At 39.9% G+C, this 23,491-nt stretch overlaps 1 protein-coding gene across 1 annotated transcript in view; it reads left to right on the forward strand.

Annotated features, from left to right (window-relative positions):
* Positions 1-564: 564 nt before the first annotated feature.
* The window catches only part of TNFAIP8L3 (TNF alpha induced protein 8 like 3), a 34,898-nt gene continuing 11,971 nt past the window's right edge, over positions 565-23,491 (forward strand). The window contains exon 1 of the mRNA XM_074234681.1: positions 565-637. Within this exon, the coding sequence (XP_074090782.1) occupies positions 586-637 (52 nt within the window). The 5' untranslated portion in view covers positions 565-585. The remainder of the gene's footprint in view (positions 638-23,491) is intronic.

Raw genomic sequence — 23,491 nt, forward strand, 5'->3', positions numbered from 1 at the left:
GCTGTGCCCCTGCCGGGGAGGGGAGGGGGTACTCCCCATCACAGCCTCTTCCCGACCCGGCTCGGACCCCGGGAACAGCGGTTTGGGCAGAAGCCCCCGCAGCCCCCCCAGGCAGCCACTTCAGCTCCGTGTCCGCGGGCAGGCGCGAGGAGGGGCCCCGGGGGGCCGGGGGAGGGGCCAGGAGGGGGGGCCCCGGGGGAGGGGCAGGGGAGGGCAGCGCGGCCGGGGTACTGAATGTGAGTCTGGCAACAGGCTTCCAAGGACGCAGCCGCCTCCCCGCCCCCATGCCCTGAGCCCCGGCCCCCTCTCCCTCTCCCGAGGCTGCGTCCCGGCCCCCGCCCGCGCTCTCCGCTCAGCCCGCTCCGGCCCTGGGTGCGGGGCGCCGGGGTCCGCGCTGCCGGGGCCCGCGCTGCCGGAGCCGCGCTGCCGGAGCCGCTCCCCGCCCAAGCCGCAGACGCTGCCGCCCCCGCCCGCCGCTCCTCCTCCTCCTCCTCCTCCTCCTCCTCGGGAGCTGCGCAGCCCGGGACGCCCGCAGCCAGCCCGCGGTCGGCCGGGCGGAGCGGGAGGGCGCCGAGCCGCCGCAGCATGGACTCGGACTCCGGGGAGCTGAGCGAGGGCGAGCCGGTCTCGGCGGCAGGTAAGCCCGGCGCGGCGGGGAGCAGGCGGGGAGCGGGGATCCTCCTGCGGGAGGAAGGCGGGATTAGTTGTGCAAGAGAGACCCTCCTAACCGGCTGGTTGCGTGTGTGTGCGTGCGCGTGTGCGGGCTTTCGTCCTCCTTGGCTCCCAACCAACTTCTTTAGTTGCGGGCTGTGCGGGTGCCGGCGCGGAGAGGTGTGCCCAGGTCCCCTACCGGACTCTCTTCCCCTTGGAAGCGGGTGGGGGGTGGGTCGGAAAATACTCGTCGTGCTCCGGCGCATCGGGGATCCTGCCTGCCCTTTGAATTCTGTGCCCAGGTGCTGCCTTCAAGAGCCCCCGGGCAGAAGGGCTGGGGACGAGCCGAGCAGGTGACCCAGGGCCGAAGCCAGGAAAGAGGAAAGGTGGAGTTTTCCCAATTCTCTGGAAACCCACAAGACGAGAAACCCAATGTCGGGAGGATTCTGGGTTTTTAGACATTAGAGAAAATTTCCCCTCTAGTTCCCAAAGCTTCTGCCCCAGAAGGAATAAGTGAGCACTCTCGGGGGAAGAGGAAGATGTGGAGAGAGAAGTGGACGCTGTGGGGGGCGCAGGAGGGGAGGAGGGGAACTCCGGCGGCTTCTTCTTTTTTAACATTGACTGAACCACGGAAAGGTTGAGGATGGATTGTTAGCCATTCCCCCCTGCCAAGGTTCTGAACGGGGTGAATTAGGAGGTAAAGAGCATCTGCCCGGTGATCTGCTGACCTGTCCACAGTCCATATCCAAACACCAACTCAGTCTTTTAAATCAGTTCGCTCTTCTTCCCATCTCCATGACCATTCACCCCCGCTCGAACTCACTAAATCGTGCTCTCTCTCACCTGGTCTTCCCACGTATTCTTTTGAGGGTGAGGAATCTGTAAGGTTATTTGTAAAGATCTTCCGGCCCTGGGGACTGGGAGATAGGGACCCCCTCCAGGGGTCATTGATCGATGTGGACAGGAAGGAACCGCTGGCAACCAGAGAACCCACACCAGTGGACCCGGGGTAGCCAAAGATCGCTCCCAACACCAAACCTCGAACTCTCACTCTGATAGAAGGTGCTACTGTAGCAGGTGTCTTGAGGTCCCAGCTCCTGTTACAAACTGCCCTTGACTGGTTCAAACTAAAGTTACACTAGCATCCAGAGGTATAAAACAGGAGAGAGAGGGTGCTAATAACAACCGCCTAGTGTGACTCTGAACCCCGACATGTGACAGGTGGAATGGAACAGGAGACTTCCCTGCTACTTGCCTATGTGTTTGATCTATATTTGTATTCCTGTGTGTATTTATTTATACATCTCTGAATGAGGCATGACCATAAATTGAGACCCATCCTCGTATTTAACTTCAGGAATCTATCTCATTACTTTCATAGTCACACCTTATTCTATGGTATATCTATGTGTGGATCTATACAATAGGGATGTATATGGATCTGGGAGAAGGTAGAAGGAGGTGTTCTTTCAGTCAAAGGAAAAGTGGAAAAAAGCACCAGGCTCAGAACCTGGGCTTGAATTGTAGCTATTCTTACTATTTGTATGAACTTGGGCAAATTTGTTTCTTCTTCTTCTTCTATGAAAAAGGTGAAGAGAGAGAGTGGATCAGGTAGTGCCTAAGGCTCCACCCAGCTCTACAATCCTGTGACTACATCAACAAACCCTAAGCATTCCTGTATTCCCCAGTCCATGTAATACTGTGGCCTTTTGGTAGAACAGGTTGGAGGAGAAGAAGAAAGTGGGATGTGTCAGAAAATCAAACAGGAGGGGAGAGAAACAAGATGAAGGAACTGGAAAGGGAAAGAGGAAGAGTAGTCTAGAATAATTTATATACTAGATGAGGGAAAGAAGCAGATTTCAAGTATCCACTGTCCTCTGCCTCTAGTCCCCACCCTCACTTCCTTCTCACTAAAGCAGCAATATCTATGAATAATGATTCTGTCAAGAAGTCCCTGAAAAACTACCAGTCTTTAATTAGCAAACTCATTTTTGAGGACTGGAGTTACATTTCTTCTGTCAATCATATTAATTATTTGCTTGAATTGTCCACAGTCATTGAGAACATACTTTATCTCACAAGTGAAACAAAGGTATAGAATCTGAGAGCTGGAAGACTGTGACAAGGAACTAAAAACCCTCCTAAAGTATTCTGTTCTACTTTTGAACAACTCTAATGGCATTTAAAAATTTTTTGTATATATTAAGTAAAAACAACTTCTGCCAACTGGTCTTCTGGAGCTGTTAAAAAATAATCTAATTCTTTTTTCACATGATAATCCCTCACTTATTTGTGAAGATAGTAATCATATCCTCTTCCAAGCTGTCTCTTCTTTGGCTTAAATATCCCCGGTACTTGCAATAGAGCATTTTGTAACAAAATTTCAAGTTATCTTGTAAAACTTGATTGTAAATCTCATTCCTTGAGGGCAGGAACTTTCCTTTGCCTCTTTGCATCCTCACTGGGTAGCTCAGTGCCCAGCACATAGACTTAGCTTTAAGATTTGACTGTTAAAACCATCTTACTTGAATCCATAATCCATAATCCATCCCTTTCGGGACCATGTTAATTATTGTTAGCTAGCTTCCTTATTAGTCTATTTTGAGGGGAAGAGCTATCTTGTTTGAACATCACCTTCATTTCTGATTACAACCCTCCCTCAATTCCTCCAACTATCAGACCTTGTAACAAGGGGGTGGGGTGGGTAAGAGAAGAAAAAGTGTGCAACGAAGTGTGCACAACTATAGTAACCACCTCTGCAGAAAAAGGAGGGGGAGCATTCTTTGACTCTTCTCTGAATATTGGCAAAGGTGAATCAATGCATCTCTAGTTCCCTAACTCAGTTCCTAGGTCCCTCTTCTCTGAGCATCTTCTATCCCCAATATCTTTCATACAAATTTTATGTCCTGGAAAACCCTGCAACTTTGGGAAGGAGGAGAGACTTAAATTTTCATTTTTCTTAAATGTCATTAAGCCTTCAGGAAACATGATTTTCCCCAAGGTTGTAACATTCAAGCTAAAGGGAATATAAGAGGCCATCAAGTCCAACCCCTTCATTGTACAGATGTGGAAACTGAGGCTCAGAGGTGAAGTGATTAGAGCTCAAATCTTCAAATGCAGAGCTCTGTTTCCCTGTGTCTGTTATTCTGCTTCTTTTAGAGCACTTTAGTATATTCCTGAAGTTTTATAGCTTCCATGATTAGGAAAAAGCCAACGTTTATGGAACACTGGATTCCTTCCAGAGACCCAACTTGGCAGTCTTTCCACCAGCAAACCCACCATTAACCTCTCAGACATGCTAGAGATTTTTAGCTTTGAGGTGATTGAGAATTTTTCCAGAGCAGATACTGGGGAATCAATATTAATGATTTCAATGCTCCTTTTCTGGCTCAGAAGGATGCCTTAATGTACCCCACCCCTATCTAAGGGAAGAAGAGTGTCCCCTCAAACTCTCCCTCCAAGATTTTTCAGGCAGTCAAATGTATGACCCATTGGCACTGTCCTCTTTCCTGCTGTGCAGTGGCTGAGATGAGCATTTTTATACACTGAAAATCAGTGCATAGAAAACTTTAATGCTGAGGCTCTGTCTTTGGCCAAGTTAGGGAGCAGAATTGATATAGCAATGACTGCTATTCCTACCCCCACTCCACCTCAGGCTATTACTCTAAATTTGGCCATGTGACCCACTAAAAATAAGGAAAAGCTCCACATCTTTGTCCGTGTTTATTAGAGGGTATAGGATTGACTTAGAGGATTGTAAGCTATATTTAGTCAAGGAGACCAGGTTTCAAATCCTACCTACCTTAGTCACTTCATAATTTTGTGACCTTAGGCAAGTCCATTATGCCTTCAGAAATAATCTAAAATTATAGGTTGCAGAACTGTTGCTCATCTGTATAGAACTACTTCACAATGAATTTGTAATGGCTGTTAGGTCACAGAACCCCCAAAAAAGTGACGTGATCAGTGAACTGAAGGCAATATCATGTAGATTTGGAATCATAGAACCTGGGTTTGAATTCTGGCTCTTCTATTTAACTGCCTCTGTGACCTCAGACACATTACTAAGCTCTAGGCCTCAATTTTATTTGATGTGAAATGAGGCAGTTTAATCAGCATATTTTTAAGAGCCTTTTCAGCTCTCAACTCATTCATTTTAGGAAATATTTAGTAAATGTCTCTTCCACTGAAGCTGTACTAAATTTTATTCAAAAGAAATATTATTCAGCAAATAATTTTTTCAGGGATGTGATGAAGACACTTTAGAGCTAGTTGTGAAAGTAACCAGAGAAACATGGGACATTTTTATAAACTGATTCAGATCCCAGAAAACACTAAATATGTTCAATGACTACAAGAATGAAGGTGAAGAAATAACTTGTGAAAGTCAAACTGAGTAAATGGAAAACCAATGAAATTACCAAAAATAGAAAATGAAATGTGCATATCTCACTATGGTGGTAAGGAGAGAGACTGCTAGGGCAGAATGTCAGATGCAGTAACAATATCAGTTGGCTTTGCTTAATTGTCATATTTTCTCTTTTCTGGAGAAGAGAGGAAGGTTTTTTTCTTCTTCCTAGAAATAACTGTGGTAAAGACAAATGCATCAATTAAATGTTGTTTTTTAAATCTTCTTTTGGGGAGAAAAACTAACACATCTGAGATAACAGCCTTTTTCAGTCATTTTTCAGTTGTGTCCAACTCTGTGTTCCCGTTTGGGGTTTTCTTGTCAAAGATACTGGACTGGTTTGCCAGTTCTTTCTCCAGATCATTTTACAGATGAGGAAACTGAGGTAGGAGAGTCAAGTGCCTTCCTCAAGGTCACACAACTAGTAAGTATCTGAGGATGGATTTGACTTCTTGAACTCTGGTCCAGTGTTTAATCCACAGTGCTATGTAGCTACCCCATTCTAGGCAAATGGACAGCCTTTGTACAAAGGTCCAAAGGAAGGAAATTGAATGAGCAAGAAGGGCAGTTTAACTGTACCAGAAAAGAGGAGTCATGTATAATAAAGCTAGGAAATTGAAACCCTGGTAGAGGACTTTGGATTTGATGTGCCAGAAACAAAGAATCCACTTGGTGTTCCTGAGCAGGGAAGGACCACAGTGGAAGTGTTTAAGGAAAACTAGTTTGGCAGTAGTGCAGAGGAGTGGAGGACAGACGGAAGACAAGCTCAGCTGGGAAACTGTTGCAATAATCCAAGCATGAGATGATGAGGGCCTGAGCCACAGAGATAGCAGTAGGATGGGGAAAAAAAAGGCAGATTTCAAAGGACTAGATGACAGGCTACAGTGACAAATTGAATGCAGGGCATGAAGGAAATGGAAGAGCCAAAGGTGAATTTGAAGATTTCAAGCCTGAGAGGATGACAGTACTTCTGACAGCCACGGGGAATGATAAAAATCCATCTCAGTTGTGTTAGGCTTCTTGTGATAGCAAAACATCTGAGGTGGAGGTGTCTTGTAGGCAGTTAGGAAAAAATATGAAGTACAGCTGAGATGTCTGGCCAGATGATCTCAATTCTGGTAGGAGGTAAAGCCATCTCTGAGACTTGGAGGTGGGGGGTGATCAGCCCACATACTTCCATAACACCCTAAGGTTTACAAAGCATTCTCTCCACAACAATCCCAGAAGGAGGGCATTGTTTTCCCGTTTCTAAAGTGGAGAAACTGAAGCCCAGAGACATAAAATTTACAGAGAGAGAGAGAAAGAGAGAGAGAGAAATGGGAAATTTAATGAGAGAAAAAGTCTAGAATAACCTTCATGGTGAATACCATTAGGGACAGAAAATTCTTCACACTCAAGATCAGCTTACTTTCCAGTCTTTTCCATACATTACTCCAACTTACATGCTCAAAGACCATCTAATTAGAATTCTTCACATATCACTCAGCTTGTCAGCAGGTATTGTTTCCCTTTTGGTTTTGTATCCCCAACACTCACCACATAAAGAATTGGTGCTCAATAAAATGTCATAGGGGTTTAGTAACAGTATGTGCTTTTGATTATCTCCATTCCTTTGCACAGACTGACTCCCATATTTCTCTTCACCTCTGCTCCTTAGAATCCATCATATCCTTCCAAGCTCAATCCAAGTGATACCTCTTACTGGAATTCTTTCCTAATCTTGCCAGATGCTAGTGCCTCCCCATTCTTGAGAACTTTGACATAATTTCTAAATACAGGATTTCCCAAAGACTTAATGCTGTTTTAAGTTATTTTGATTTTTCAAGCATATGTTTTTTATATATATATATATATTTCCCTAATAGAATGAATACTCCATAGTGGGAGGGGATTTTTTTGCCTCTGTATCATGATACCAAGTGGATAGTGGCTTAATAAAAATAAAATTGGTCAACTGATTGAAAATACAAAGAAGACTGAGAACAGTTTGGATCAAATAGAAACTAGAGACCTTGAATCTGTGATGGACTATGACTAGCTCTACCTTTTCCTTCTGGAATGTTATGAAGAAAAGAAAAGCAATCAGTGGAGATGATGGGGCATCATTATTCCCTAAAAAGTTAGGAAGGTAAGAGAATTTAGAATTTCTGAGAAGGCAATGTTCATTCACATAATTGACCAAAGAATCTTAGTTGGGGTCTAGTTTTAGTGTGGTGAATGAGTGAGGAATGATGGGAGATACTGAGTGATGGACTGAAAATCTAAGTGAAGAAATTGGGTGGATATTAAGCAAAAATGTGCGTGAGAGAGCAGGTAGGGAGGTTTTGGTAGAGGGGACATATACAAAGTTAAGTAAAGTTGACCAAGTCTAAGGCAGGGATTTTAACCTTTCTTATGACATGGACCCCTTTGATCTCTTCTCAGAATAATGTTTTAAAGTGCATAAAATAAAATATTGATATAGATTATTATATTGATATAGGTATTATATGGAGATATAGATATCAAAATCTTTAGACTGTTTTTGAGACCCTGCATTAAGAAATCCTAGCCTAGAGAAGGTGGGAGAGTTGTGGTGATTGCTGGTGAATCATTTAGATTTGTGATTTAGATAGAGAATAAACACCTTTATTGCCTTGTTCATGCTTTTCTCCAGTCTGGATATTTTCTTCCTTACTCTGTGTCTCTCCAAAATCCTAACCTGAGATATTAATGGCCTAGTTCTAGCCAAGTTTGTCTCATCCTTAAGTATGCCATCATCTTTTCTACTTTTGTTAATTTTTGCCCCTAGCCTATATGCTCTCCTTTTCTCCCTCCTCCCCATTATTCAAAGTCTAAACCAAGTCTTTGTGGCATAGTAAAAACTTTGCTGCATTTAAGAGTCAGAGGACCTGAGATCAAATCCAGGTTCGCTGGCTGTGTGACCTCAGGCAAGTTGCAGTCTCTCTGAGCCTCATTTTTCTCATCCATAAAATGAGAGTGTTAGACCAGTTATCTTCTAAAAAGCCCTTCCATGTCTAGATTTATGATTCTATGATTAGTTCTGTCTCTTCCCTAAAGCCTTAACCACTTTTTCCAACCCTGTGTTGATTTTCCTCCACCCACCACTCCCAGCTCTATTTCTCTTAGAGTTTAGATAGCTCATTTTGATATAAAGAATGCTTGGTTCCATCTAGCTAATTAAATGATCCTGAAGAGGCCAGGGTTTGGAGCAACTTTTCTACTCTGATGTAAGGCTCAGCAGTCATCCTGTGAATGGATGATCTGATTAGGCAGGTAGAAGAGTTCTTTGTCTGCATCAAAATTTCCCACAGAATTTTGGGGGCTAGGAAGACAATCTAGGAAGACTTTTAACACCATGTTAGTATTTTTTAAACAACAACTTTGATGGATGTTTTCCAGGGAGAAAAATAAAGCTAGAATTAGGTCATTTTTTTCTTTCTACATTATATATTTGCTTAAATATGTAAATCTTGATTTTCAAAGGCAAATTCAAAGGGGAGAGCAAGGCAAAAGGAGTTTTCAATTCATTCAGCTTGCATCCCTTGAAAATTTCCTATGTGCATATCACTGTGGAAATTACAGAAGGAAAAATATGATTCTTGCCCCCACTAAGCTTGCAAACAAAGGGGAGAGAAAGCAAACACATACGAAACTACCTAATGGTATAAGACAATGTTGTGATAGGTAGAGAAAAGAAACATTGATGCTCAATCAAGGAAAACTTTCTGGAATACCATGTCTGTTTGCAGATAATATAGTTAAGTCAAACTAAATCAGTGTCTTCCCTTAACTTCCTAGGCCAGCTCCAAACCTCTGTCTCTTTTTTGTACAATCTAACTATACCATCATCTTTAAATCATTAATTGATTATTGTCTGTTGTCAGCTGAAGTCGTGGGTTTGGAAGCAGGAGGTACCTTAGAAGCCATAATAATCAAATCTATTCATTTTGGAGGATGAGAAAACTGAGAATTAGAGAAAAGTCAATCAGTTAGCTTGTGTCAGATCCAGGATTTGAACATAATCTTCCTTGACTTTGTGGAATTTAACCCACCATTTTTCTGTCCATATTCTACTGTCATCAGAAACCATATTTTTCTTGGTTGTTTTTAAACCTCTTATCATTCCTTCTTCAAAGTATGTATCTTTATCATTCTGTCTTTGACCTTTCACTATATTCTCCACCATGGTAAACTCATTTACTCTCATTCAATTGTTTCTGTAATGATGTCTTCCAAATTAAATTTTCAAAACCACAGACATTTATTACATGTCTGCATATTAAGTGCAAGGTACAGTGCTAGGTACTAGACATAGAGACAAATACAAAAGAATCCTGACCTTCAAAGAGTTTAATTTTAATTGAGCTAAATATCTCAATCTCTAACCTTGGCCTCCCTTCAGAGCTCCAAACTCTGAACCATCTTCAGTTTATTGCTACCTGGATATGCCATTAGCAATTCGACCTCAACATATCCAAAACAAAACTCTTTCCTCTTTAACCTCTTCTAACTTTACTCTTTGTCAAAGGCACTTTCTCCCTTTTAGAAACTTTGAAGTTACCTTTAACTCTTCCTTCTCATAGTCAAAAGGGGATTCTACCTCCATAGCATCTCTCCCATCTCCGTACTCTCACTACTGACCCTCTCTCATTACCACTTGCCTGCACTTAAAATAGCTTCTTGCCCTCTTTTCCTCCTTTCAAGATAGTGGTGGTATAAAGGATAGCTTCCTCTCTTTATCTCTCCCTCCCACTGCAACAATAAAAACAAACACAAAGCCAAACAAACAAAAAGACCCCTCACAACAAACACACCTGGTCCATAAAACAAATTCCCACATTGGCCATGCCCCCAAATTTATAGCTTACTCTGAATTTTTAAGTCCATCACCAATTTGGTAAGAGATGTAGGTGGTATGATTCATCTTCAGTGATGTTCTATGCCCTGCTACCTTAATGCTTTTGTTCACTCTTATGCCTGAAATGTTCTCCTCCCCCTCTTCACCTGTTGAATTCTTACCCATTCTTTAAAGCTCAACCCACACACTATCTCCTTGAAGCCTTCCTTGATCCCAGGATAATAATGACTTTTCCTTTCAGATCTCAATTACACTTTGTTGTGTATATGCCTCATGTGATATTTTATATCTTAGTTATCTTTATGTCTTGAGGTTTTAGGATTTAGAACTGGCAGGGACTGCTGGATAGTCTCTTGTCATCAGAAATAATATATCTCTTGGTTCTCTTAACTATACCTTCTCATCCTTTCTTCAATCCTTAATAATTTGTATTCTCTGCCATTTTATCATTGACCCTCTTTCTATACATTCTTTCTTGTAGCAAATTCATTTTCTCTATTTGATTGTTCCAAAAGGATGGTTTCCCAACTAAACTAATTCAGAATGTTCTTTCCATTCTACTATGTTCTCTCCCCTACTAAACTATACATTCCTTCAAGGCAGTGGCAGAGTTTCTAAGTTTCATACATTCTTCAACTCAAGCATAGTATTTTATTTACGTAGACAATGGATGGATGGACAGAAGGATGAAATTGGCACATGTAAGGCTAGTGAAGAGGGTGACTTACCTGGAGTAGTGAAGGATTAGCATTGAAGGTAAGTGGAAGGTGAGGGTGAGCACAATCAAAAAGCAGATAAAAGCATAGATCTAGAACAATGATTCTTAACCTTTTTTGTGTCATTAACCCTTTGGCAGTCTAGTGGAGCTATGATCAACCTTGATTTGTAGTAGTCACTGATTTCTGATGTGTAAATTGTCAACTGAAAATTTAATAATAGGCTCCTAGATGACACAGCTGACTCCAGCACACTTCTGAATGTAGCTATCAAAAAAATTTTTAAATGAAAAAAGTTTCACAAACCTTAGGTTAGGAAACCCCTGGTATAGAACTAGAAAGTACCTCAGAGGCCATCTAGGCCAACACCCTCATTTTACATATGATGAAACTGAGACCTGATGGAAGTAGCTTAGTAAATGGCACAGGTAGGATTTGAACCCAGAGTCATTTAATTCCAAAGCCAATGTTCTTTCTACTGCACTACAACCATTTTGATCATAACTGATACCTCTCCCCCATATAGATCTCACTGTGATTTGCTTTATATGTTGTATTTTTTCTCCTTGTACTTTTCATTCCCATTAAAAAAATGAAAAAGCCTAGCACCTGCTCACTGATGCATTAGGAAAACCATTGTCATTACTTTTCACATACTCTTTGCCCATTCAATCATTAATTATTTTTTGTAGAGTCTATTAGCTCCTATTTGAATTTCCTTGCAAATCTCTGTAAAGGCACCACTTCACTGATGTTATTTGATTTTTCAGTCTTTTGCCTTCTCTTCCCCTTTATGTAAAAATACTTGTGTAGGTGGGTGTTTGGTCTGTTTTCTGTACCAGGATAGAAGTGAAAATGATGAAGATCCTAGAAAACATGTTTCCCTCAACAACCCAATTAAAGAGACTTCTTAAGGCAAATTAAAGTCCTTTCCACACATATATTGAAGTATGCTAAATTAAAATACCTTTTAAAAAACTGTACATGAAATGCTCTTTTTAGGCAGCTGCATGGTATAAATCCTGAGGCCTCTTTAGGAAAATGTAAAGCACTTCTTGGGTTTCTCCAGCATCATAGTCTGAGAATAAATTTGAGCCTGTTAATGGAAAATCTACTAGTGTGTGGACTGTTTAAAAAAAAAAAAAGGACCAGCTTGGCAGCACAAAAAGTGCTAGACACACCCTAATACAAACCAGCATTTTGTAACTCAGTTCTCACTCAAGGAAAAAAAAAATCCATATTTCAATTGTATCCAAATTTTTAACAGTTGCTGAAAAGCCACGGAGACAGCCCCTAGCTTCTGGGTTATATTTTCATCAGTAAAATATGCTTGTTCTACCAAATTCTTTTTTAGCCCCTCCAGGAAAACAGTGTAGTGAGTTTCTCTTGTAAGAATTTGCCAGCAATGGTAACAGCTTGTATTTACAGACTAGGAGAGTCAAATTGATACCTGTGGCTTTCTAAAGTACAGCCCTAGGGAATCTATATACTTGAATCTCTGGTTCTCGAAGTCTGTGCCTATAAGTACAAGGGAAACGTATTTTTAATAGAAAGAAGGAAGCAGATTGGGTTCCCCGAACCGATGAGAGTCAAGCAACTGGATTCTGCTCTTGCTCTGCTAATTCTTGACACCCATCCTTATCTTGTCCTGGTTCCCTTTCTGCTTAGACAGAAATAAGGAGGTCTGGGACCAGAGGCAAGGGGTGGGTTGTCAAAACTTAGGAAGCTGGAGCAGAAGAGTAGGCAGGATAAGACAGAATGGAAATGGGAAGGCCAGGGAAGCAGCAAAACTTGTCTTGGCTTTACTGTTAAGCAACCGGGTGACTTTAGACAAACCTCAACATTAGCTTTAGAGTTAGAGTTAGCTTTAGAGTTTAGGTCTATAATCTTTTACGTTCAGTCTCTATTTTCCTATTTCTGTTGCCATAAGGAAGGAAAGGCAGGCAGAGTGATATAGTGGAAAAAGTGAGAAGACCTGGGTTCAGATGCATTTCTGTAGTCAGCAATACCAACACCAGCAGAGCTGGAGGGGTTAGCCAGGCAAGTAGAAGAGGTAGACAGGGTATTGGAGGGAGTGGCAGGCCTGGCTTGGGTCCCTACAACTGTGGCAGCCAAGTACGGTTTTGGACGGAACTCCCAGTCTAGAGGAGGCTCTAGGGGCCAGAGCCTCTGATACTGATGATTTGCATTTTCTTGGGCAAGTCGGTTGAACCTCCTTAGGTCTTAATTTCCTTGTTGTAGAAGAAGAGAAGTGGTCTAAATCAGAGGTGAGAAACATGCAGCCCACAACATTCCTAAGTTTGTTCAGACCCAGATTAAAATATAACTGGGAAATATTCAATATAAAAAATAAAATATAATAAAGCATAGATGATATTACTTTTTAAAACTAAATCAGTATGTGACTGCAAGGATCCTTATGTATAGATTAGTATGGTCCGCAGTTTCTATTTGAGTTTGAAAACACTGGTCTAGATGAGCTCTGAAGACCCTTTTAGTTCCAAATATATGAGATGATCTCTAATCAGAGTGAACTCACAATGAGCCAGAGCAGGCCATTCAGTTTTTTAGCTATACCTAATCCAGAAGTCTTAAAAAAATTTTTTATGTCATAGACCACTTTGGCACTCTGGTAAAGTCAATGGGTGGGCCCCTTCTCAGAATAATATTTTTTAAAGACAAAAAAAATTACATAGGATTACAAAGGAAACCAATTATTTTGAAATAAATATGTGGTTTTTCCCCCCTCTCCCTTCATTGATCTACTTCCCTCCTCTGAAATCTATCCCTAGATCCCCTGGAGGTCTGGATCCAGGATAAGAACCTTTGCTCTTTGATCTCAAATCTGCATCTTTGCAGCTCTCTATGCCTGGTTCTGCCCTCTGGGGCCAAGCAAAACAAATCTACTCACTCTCTTCGGCTTAGAACCCTTCAAGTGATCCTAATCTTTAAGAATAGGAAAACTTCTAGTTCCAGTTCTGCCACTGATCTCTCCTAACCTCAGTGGTCTCATTTGTAAAATGAGACAGTTGTGCTGGGTCGTTTCTAGGAGCTCTTCCAGTATTAACACCTTGTGAATTCTACATGATTGATGTATACAATTAGAATAAATCAGAGACCGAGATTTATTTCCTGAGAAATTTGAAAAGCCTTAGGCCTGAGCCCACTATCTCTCTTCTTTAAGCTTCCTTCATTGTGCCTATGGTGTAGGGCTCCCAGCAAGGTCTAGAAACTAAATTGAAGGGATTCTATAATTACTCTGGTAATACAAATAGCCGACGGCTTCTACTTCAAATTTTCTGCTTCCCATTTCACAGACACAGGTCACAGGCAAAGGCCCTTATCACTTGTCCCTCCACCATGCTGGACAATATGAATGAGAAATCCATGGGCATTCAGATTATGACTTTGCCCCTTCAAAACTGTAATTTGTATTTCCTGTCAATGAAGAAAATGAATTACTAGAGGATACGTAATAGGTGCTATAAACAACATATTACACATTCATCCCTTTCCTGCTCTTTGGAATTCAGATTGATTGAGATCCAAAAATGTCATCATAAATTCCAAATTTCAATAAGAAGCATTAAATGGAACATCCAGTAATACATAATGCCGTCTGCTCAATTGTCTCTCATCCAGAAGCACCTTCTGGCTTCCTCTTCATTTGTTCAGCTCAGGAAAATGGCAATAGCTAATAATTTATCCTTTCTTCTAGTAAAATTAACTAAAATGAGAGGTTAATTTATTTTGTTGTTGTTTTGTGAGGAGAAGGATCCTCACCTGTGATTTCATCCCAGGACCTCTGAGTGTGGAAACATCTACACTGATTCAAATTGGGTAACTATTCTGTGACTTGTCTTGGGAAGTAGTTTCCTGCCTTCAAGAATTAAATGATTTATCTGTGGTCATAGTATAGATAGTGTGTAACACTGGAAGATCTGGAATTCAGATTTTTCTTAGTCAAAGGAAGGCTATTTACTGACTTTGCCATCATTACCTCTCCACTTATGTAATGGTCTAAAATTAGAAAATAATATAGTCTTTCAGTATCAATAAGTCTTCTGTGTCTACAAGTATATATTGTATTTTGAAAGATGTTTTGTTTCTCTTTTGTATTAGACAGGCATTGTTCCAGTTTACTGTTTAAAATTTCATATCCAGAATCCATATGTAAGAGACTTTTAAAAGCAAACTACTTTGGCATTTTTGTTGAATTAATCCATTTACCAAAGTGGTGCATTAACAAATTTCTATTCCTACTACTAATACAATATCTAGAATTTGTTGACAATCAACTGAGACAGGATTTTTAGACAGTACTAAAGTAAGGAATCCTATAGGAGTTATCACAAAGGAGGTAGGACACTTCAAAGAATCAAAAATGTTTTGACTGCCTCTCTGGGTCCTGAAATGTCATAAGAGTGGGAAGGCAAATGAATGGACAGGCTATAGAGGTGAGCCACTGCTGAATTGCATTTGGAATTAGCGGTTTGTAATGTGGGTTGATAAGCATACTAGGTGATCATACTCGAACAAGCACCATCAGTTTGGGGCAAAGGAGAAAGAGTTCAGAGTCAGGAAAAAAGAGCTTTCTCTTGATTGTTTGAGTGCTTGGTAAAATTTCTGAGAAGAAAAGATTTTGTCCTTAGAGAGATGTTTATATGCACTAGACAGTTGGAGTGTGAACTTCAAAAGAGGAGAAAGGTAGGATACAGTCTTTGCTTTTTTTTTTTTTAATGTTTTTTGCAAGGCAAACAGGGTTAAGCGGCTTGCCCAAGGCCACACAGCTTGGTAATTATTAAGTGTCTGAGGTGGGATTTCAACTCAGGTACTCCTGACTCCAGGGCCGGTGCTCTATCTACTGCACCACCTAGCCGCCCCAGTCTTCGCTTTTAAGGAAGATTTAATGGTAGACCAGAAAGCCCTGATCAAGTGTTTGATTTTTTTTTATTCTTTTATTAAGGTTAATTTGCATTGAATTCCATTACAAGAGAAGGGGATTTTGATTTTTTTTTGGGGGGGGGGGACAGGGAGGAGACACAGGATGCTACTTCTATCCTTCAGGAGAAAAATATATTTGAACCAAATGTTGAAGGAAACATATGTACTTGAAAGGGAATTGGGAATAGTCTCCCACTAGATTTCGGGAGAACAGATTTCAATGTTTAAAGAATAGGTAAAAGTGCTCCCCAGCCTCTGAAGCTGGAGAACTAGGACCTCTGCTCCATGTGGCCAGACTCACTCAAGTCTAAGCCTAGCCATCTCTTATGGCTGTTTTCCTTTCTCTCTTTCCCTCAGGCACTCTGCCTAGACCTTTGTTATTCAGCCTGTTCTCTAGAAGCTTAATATCCCTCCAGGGATATTGTGCAGGTTTGTGAAATTAAAAATCCTAAGCTTTTCTATCACCAAAAAAAAAAAAAGAATAGGTAAACTCTCCTGAACTAAAATTTCACTGAGGAAGTCAGCTCAAGAATCAAATTATGAAACCGCAGGGAAAAAACTATTTCAAAGAGAAAGGAAAGGAGAAGTCAGTATAAGGGATGTGTGTGTGTGTGTGTGTGTGTGTGTATACATACACACACACACACACACACACAGATAGACATATATATATATATATATATACATATAAACAAAAGATAAAAAAAGGATGAGTAAAGGTACAAAAGTTTGACATAGTTCTTTGAGAAATGTGTCAAAAGTTCTAAAAAAATGAGATGAGACAGGAGAATAACAAAAAGGGTTTCATAATTTATGTTGGAGGGAACAAGAGTATATTAAGGAAGGGATAGGATTACTGCTTAAGTAGATGGAATGATAACTCATGACAAAGATCTGAGCTGTTAAACTCTATTTTGCTTCTTTTTTCTGCTAAGAATGATCTTAGTAGTGAATAGAATAAAAATTAAGAAGAGATTAATACTGAAGATAGTTGCAGAATATAATAATAATAAACTATATATATATATATATATATATATATGTATTTCACTTTAAGGGTTGCAAAGAATTTTATAAATACTATCTCATTCTTTCCTCACAACAACCCTGGAAGGTACGTGTTATGAGCAACCTGAGGCAGACAGAGTTAAGTCTAATAATAATAATAATAATAATAATAATAATAATAATAATAATAATAATAATGAGTCTAAGGCAAGGTTTGCATTAAGGTCTTCCTTATTCCAAATCAATCACCTCTAGCCATTGTGCCACCTGCATCATTAGGCCAAATCAGGATAATTTAGTTGGAAGAGAAGGGAGGCAGAGGAAGCAATATAAACTCTATTTTTTTGGTGTAGACCCTAACTCAGCCTGCTCCCTTGAAGTGTAGAGTCATTGTGGGTCATTCAACAAGAAACAAAAGGAAATTTTCTTAGCCAAGACATAGAAAAGGTACCTCATGAAGATATAGTATAGCATTCAACTCAGGTAGACCCTCTCTGCCTCCATCTGAAATGAGTCAACAGAACAGGAGGTGGTGACTTATTGGACTAGTTCAAGTCCAAATGACCATCAGCTCTTTTTATATTCTTACTGCCTTGCACTTGTGAACAGAAAGCTATTTCTATTGGCCTTAACAGCTAGGGATGTGGGCTTTAGCCCCCCCCCCCCCCAGTCAACCAGGTTTTGGAGACATCTTTTTTACCTTCTAGAAAAGACTAAACTTATATGACAAGGAGAAGAAACACTGGTCTCTGAAACTTGATTACTAAAATAACTGGCAGATGTGATTTTTGAGCTACCATCATTGATTTTGGAAGATCATTAAGGTTACAAGAAGTGCTGAAGGATTAAAAAAACTGTACATTCCTGACTTGCAAAAAAGGAAAGATTTAACCATAAACTAATGAACTTGACTTTCTTTCCAGGAAAAATTCTAGATTATAAAAGATTTAGTTTGTGAACATTCAGAAAAGGGAATTGTGATCACAAACAGTTATGCCAGGCCAACTTTATTTTCTTTCTGACAAAGTTACTAAACTAGTAGATAAAAGGAATATTATAACTCTGTTTTGCCTGGATTTTTAAGGAAGCATTTGACAAAGTCTTTCATCTTTGTGTAAAAAGATGAAGAGATGTGGTGTTATACTAATGCACACGGGCTACAAGTTAACTTAGGTTTAAATTATAAAACTGTTATATTTTTTATTTTGTTAATTATTTCCCAATTGCATTTTAATCTGGTTCAGGCCCATTGATGCTTGCATATTGACACTTCTAGTCTAGAGCATTATATATGGGTGGATTTGGTTGGATCCACCAACCAAATGAGAGGTTAATTTATTTTGTTGTTATTGTTGTTTTGTGGGGAGAAGGATCCTCATCTGTGATTTCATCCCAGGATCTCTGAGTGTGGAAATCTAGACCTAAAGAAATAGTCATTAATGGTTGTTCCAAGTTACCTTGGAAGAAGGTTTCTAGTAGAATGCCTCATCCTATGCTATTAACATTTTTGTCAGTGACTTGGATAAATGCATGGAATGTTTATCAAATTTGCAGATGATGCAACACAGAGAGGGATAGATAACACATTGGATTATCAGGAGGAAGGAAGGAAGTAAAGAAGGGAGGGAGGGAGGAAGGAAGGAAGGGAGGGAAAGAAGGAGAGAGGGAGGAAGGATAAACTGTGCTAAACTCCTCACAACAACCCTGTGAAATAGGCATTGTTACTATCCCCATTTTACAGTTGAGGAAACTGAGGCAAACAGAGATGAAATAATTTGCCCAGGGTCATAGACTTTTTGAGTGTCTGAGGCTGGCTTGAACTCAGATCTTCTTAACTCTGAGTTCAGGACTCTATCTACTTGTCCCCAGCTTACTCATTCAGCCAAAACTAATGAGATGATTTGGTTGATAGGAGAGGGAGGTACTGAGGAGCAGAGGAGGATGCAGACCTGTGACTTCATTATTGTGGGGAAGTCTCTGAGCAGAAATTCCTCCCCCCCCAATTCAGATCAATAGATCAGCCCAATCTTATAGTCATAGAAAATGATCATAGAAAATTCCCATGGTCCACATAACCAATATAAAATTATACTTTCCAGATTTATGATGAAATTTAGTAAGCTAAATGTAAAAAGATCAACTTGACAAGTACAAGATGGTGGAAGCTTGGCTACATAGTAATTCACCTGAAATTGTGGGGAATTTAGTGGACTACAAACTTAATATGAGTTAAAGGTGTGTGATATAGTGGCCTGCAAAGTCAGAGCAATCTTAGGCTACATTAAGAAAAGCAAAACAGGGGCGGCTAGGTGGCGTAGTGGATAAAGCACTGGCCCTGGAGTTAGGAGTATCTGGGTTCAAATCTGGTCTCAGACACTTAATAATTACCGAGCTGTGTGGCCTTGGGCAAGCCACTTAACCCCATTTGCCTTGCAAAAAAAACCTTAAAAAAAAAAAGAGAGAGAGAGAGAGAAGCAAAACATCAAGAATGAGAAAGGTAGTGGTCTTGCAGTAGTCATTCTCCTTGTTCAAACCATATCTGCAGTATTATGATCATTTTTTAGTGTAACTTTTTAGGTTTGAAATTGATAGATCAGAAAGAAGGTAACTAGGATGATAAAGGACCTCATAATCATACCATATGAGATTTAATTGAAGAAACTAGAATTATAATTTCCAGGATCTTCTAACCCATCAATCATCAAGAATCCTTTCAAAATCTTAATTTATGAGCCCCCCCCAATTCAAGTATTTATTTTTCCTAATCAGCCATAAGACATGGTTAAAAGCAATTAAAGAAATAGCATCAAAAAATTAAAATGATTATAGAACTTCTAAATAACTTGGAACTTATTTTCCCATATATATAATATCTATATCTATATCTATCTATATCTATATCATCTATCTATCTATATCTATATCATCTATATATCCCCCTTAATGGGAAGAGCAGTTGTAAATAGGGATCATTCATAGAACATGCACCATATGGAGCATACATATGGCAACTCATGCTTCTGATGCAGAACTGTAATATCTTCTGGTGACAATCATCGTGCTATTATCCCCTCGGGTTCTCTCTGCTTCAATCTCTTCCTTTCTGGGAAATGCTGTAGTTAGTAAGCCCCTCCTTGTAGAAAAGGGATAAAGTACTTCCTGCCTTATTAAGGACTTACTAAGCCCTACTTGTATCCTTCAACTGAGGTTCTGTCTTCAAGGGCACTTCTTATTTCTTTTTCCTTTGAAAGATTTTATTTATTTTGAGTTTTACAATTTTTCCCCTAATCTTGCTTCCCTCCCCCCAACCCCCCACAGAAGGCAATTTGCCAGTCTTTACGTTGTTTCCATGGTATACATTGATCTAAATTAAGTGTGATAAGAGAGAAATCATATCCTTAAGGAAGAAAAATAAAGTATAAGAGATAGCAAGATTACATAATAAGATACAATTTTTTTTCTAAATTAAAGGTAATAGTCTTTGGTCTTTGTTCAAACCCCACAATTCTTTCTCTGTATACAGATGGTATTCTCCATTGCAGACAACCCCAAATTGTCCCTGACTGCTGCACTGATGGAATGAGCAAGTCCATCAAGGTTGATCATCACCCCCATGTTGCTGTTAGGGTGTACAGTGTTTTTCTGGTTCTGCTCATCTCACTCAGCATCAGTTCATGCAAATCCCTCCAGGCTTCCCTGAATTCCCATCCCACCTGGTTTCTAATGAAACAATAGTGTTACATGGCATACATATACCAGTTTGTTAAACCATTCCCCAATTGAAGGACATTTACTTGATTTCCATTTCTTTGCCACCACAAACAGGGCTGCTATGAATATTTTTGTACAAATGATGTTTTTACCCTTTTTCATCATCACTTCAGGATACAGATGCAGTAATGGTATTGCTGGATCAAAGGGGATGCACATTTTTGTTGCCCTTTGGGTGTAATTCCAGATTTCTCTCCAGAAAGGTTGGATGAGTTCACAGCTTCACCAACAATGTATTAGTGTCCCAGATTTCCCACAATCCTTCCAACATTGATCATTGTCCTTTCTGGTCATATTGGCCAGTCTGAAAGGTGTGAGGTGGTACCTCAGAGAAGCTTTAATTCGCATTTCTCTAATAAGTAATGATTTAGAGCAATTTTTCATATGACTATGGATTGCTTTGTTCTCCTCATCGGTAAATTGCCTTTGCATATCCTTTGCCCATTTGTCAATTGGGGAATGGCTTGTTTTTTAAAAAAAAAATTTGACTCAGTTCTCTGTATATTTTAGAAATGAGTCCTTTGTCAGAAATACTAGTTGTAAAGATTGTTTCCCAGTTTACTACATTTCTTTTGATCTTGGTTACAGTGGTTTTGTCTGTGCAAAAGCTTTTTAATTTAATGTAATCAAAATCATCTAGTTTGTTTTTAGTGATGTTCTCCATCTCTTCCTTGGTTATAAACTGCTTCCCTTTCCATAGATCCAACAGGTAAACTACTCCTTGATCTTCTAATTTGCTTATAATATTGTTTTTTATGTCTAAATCCTGTATCCATTTGGATCTTATCTTGGTATAGGGTGTGAGGACACCTCTTATTCTGCCATCCACTGGGAAGGGCTCTGGTTAAGTAAGCTTCTCTCCCTACAGGTTAGGATACTTTACTTCCCCTTGGCCAGGATGCATTCAGAAGGTAATAGGTTTTCTTGGATGTCTACATTCCCTCTTTGAATGATTTTTCCCTTTGATTCTTTAGAATTCACATTTTACTCAACATCAGAAATACCAAACAAAATTATTTCTCCTGAATAAACTGAAACTACATCCCCAGAATGTCTATTAAAGTTCTAAAGATTCCCTGTCTTCAGGAAAGCCTTTATAATCTTTGTGATCCTTTTAAAGGTATAATATCAAAAGACAACATCTCTCTGATCCTGAGTCTCAGTATGCTAGGGCTCCACTTGGAATACAGATCTCCTGTATAATATTCCAAGAAAGTGATCATCTAACCATCATTTGGTGACCTCCAATTACAAAGAGCATGCCTGCTCAAGGCAGCTCTAATTACTAGGTTCGTCCTTCCTTGTACTGAACTGAATCACCATAGGTCCTAAGCCAAAGATGTAGAGCTCCTATACCACTGGAACTTCAGACTATCCAAAGACTGATTTGAGTGTGTATCATGCCCACCTGTTAGCTTAAGGACTGTGAGGCTACACTTTTTGGATCACTAGGTATTACAACTGTCTTCATTTCCTCTCTTCTCACTACCTTTTCAACCCAGTACAATCTGGCTTCTGGCCTCACCACTTAACTGAAATTGCTCTCTTCAAAATTACCAATGATCTTTCAATTTGCCAAATCTAATGTTTTCTCAGTTCTTATCCTCAACCTTCCTGCTGCACTTGACACTATTGACCAACCACTCTCTTCTCTGGGCTTTCATGACATTCTTATGACCCTCCTCCTCAGTGTGTTGTGATAATTTATCATCATATCACCCCCTCCCACACCCAGCCCCAAATCTGTAGGTGTTCCCTAAGGGTCTATCCAGGGTCACTAATCTCTCTAAATGTGTTCTCTCGATGACTTCATTTGTTCCCATGGGTAATTTAAAAATTTCTTTGCCAGTTATTCTCATTGATCTTTAGAATATAGTTAACACAAGGACTATCTTATGTTTTTGTTTGTATTCTCAGTGTTAAGCACAAGTCCAGTCTAAAAGCAGAACTGGAGCAATAAAGGTTGCTTTGCACTGGCTATCCTACATGACAGGAATGCACTCCTCACTTTCACTTTCCATTACCTCATAGAATCTCTTTTCTCCTTTAAGATGCAGCTCAAGTATCACTTTCTACTGAAAGTCTTTGCTTAACCCCCCTCCTCACTTCATTTGCTAATGCCTTCTTTTCCCAAGTTACCTTGAGGTAAATTATTTTCTTTATTTTAATTATATATTTATATTTCCTTGTTGTCTCACTCATAATATAAGTTCATTGTATGTAGAAATTGGTTCATTCGTTGTATTTATATTCTCATGCATCACCTGGCATTTGTGCTTAATAAATGCTGTTGATTAATTGTTTGATGTCTGACTTGATCTCCCTATTGATACAGTCTCTTCTTCTCCGGTGCTTAGAGAAAGAACAGACACTTTATACTCCATCACAGAAACTTAAGTGTGGGGGTCCATTCAACTGGTCCTTGCCCTGTGCTATTGCTAGCAACCTCCCAATTCTTCCTTTCTTGAGTCTTATAATTTAGTCACCAACTGCAATGGAAAAGTCTCCGTCTTCCCTGTTACCACTCTCCACATTCTTGTTTTAGTTCTCATCAGCCCTCCTTTTACTTCTATCTTACCCTGAGAAATACCCTTATTTTAGCATTAATAAATTTCCTTTGATTCTAGACCCTCTTTTTCTTGCAGATTTTTCATTTTTTGTTTCTCAGAGAGAAACCAAATTTCCCTAGGACACTTCATCCCCTGGCTAACTTTCTCCAATACAGGGTATTACTTAATACATTATTCCACTCTGCTACTTCTAGATTATCTGCAACCATGATTCATCTATCTCTCCTCCTTTAAGAGTTATATATATATATATGTCACCCTGGCTAGTTCCTTGTTAAAGATAATTTGTCCTTCATTTTTGAAGATGACATGCCATCAAGGAAGTGATGTGACAAGCATGTGAATTGGATTTGAGTGTGGGGATGCTGTGCTAAGTCACCAGCCTCATTTTCTCCTCTGGAGGCATCTGGGCCCAGTGACTAGATGTGAATCAGGACTACTGGAGATGGGGGTGGGGGGGGACAATCAGAGTTAAATGACTTGCCCAAGGTCACATAGCTAATAAGTGCAAAGTGTTATCTACCTACTCTTAGGTTCTTTTCATTCCTTCCTCATAGAGTTC

The sequence above is a fragment of the Macrotis lagotis genome, chromosome 4 (genome assembly GCF_037893015.1).
Source record: "Macrotis lagotis isolate mMagLag1 chromosome 4, bilby.v1.9.chrom.fasta, whole genome shotgun sequence".
In the NCBI taxonomy this organism is placed as follows: domain Eukaryota; kingdom Metazoa; phylum Chordata; class Mammalia; order Peramelemorphia; family Peramelidae; genus Macrotis; species Macrotis lagotis.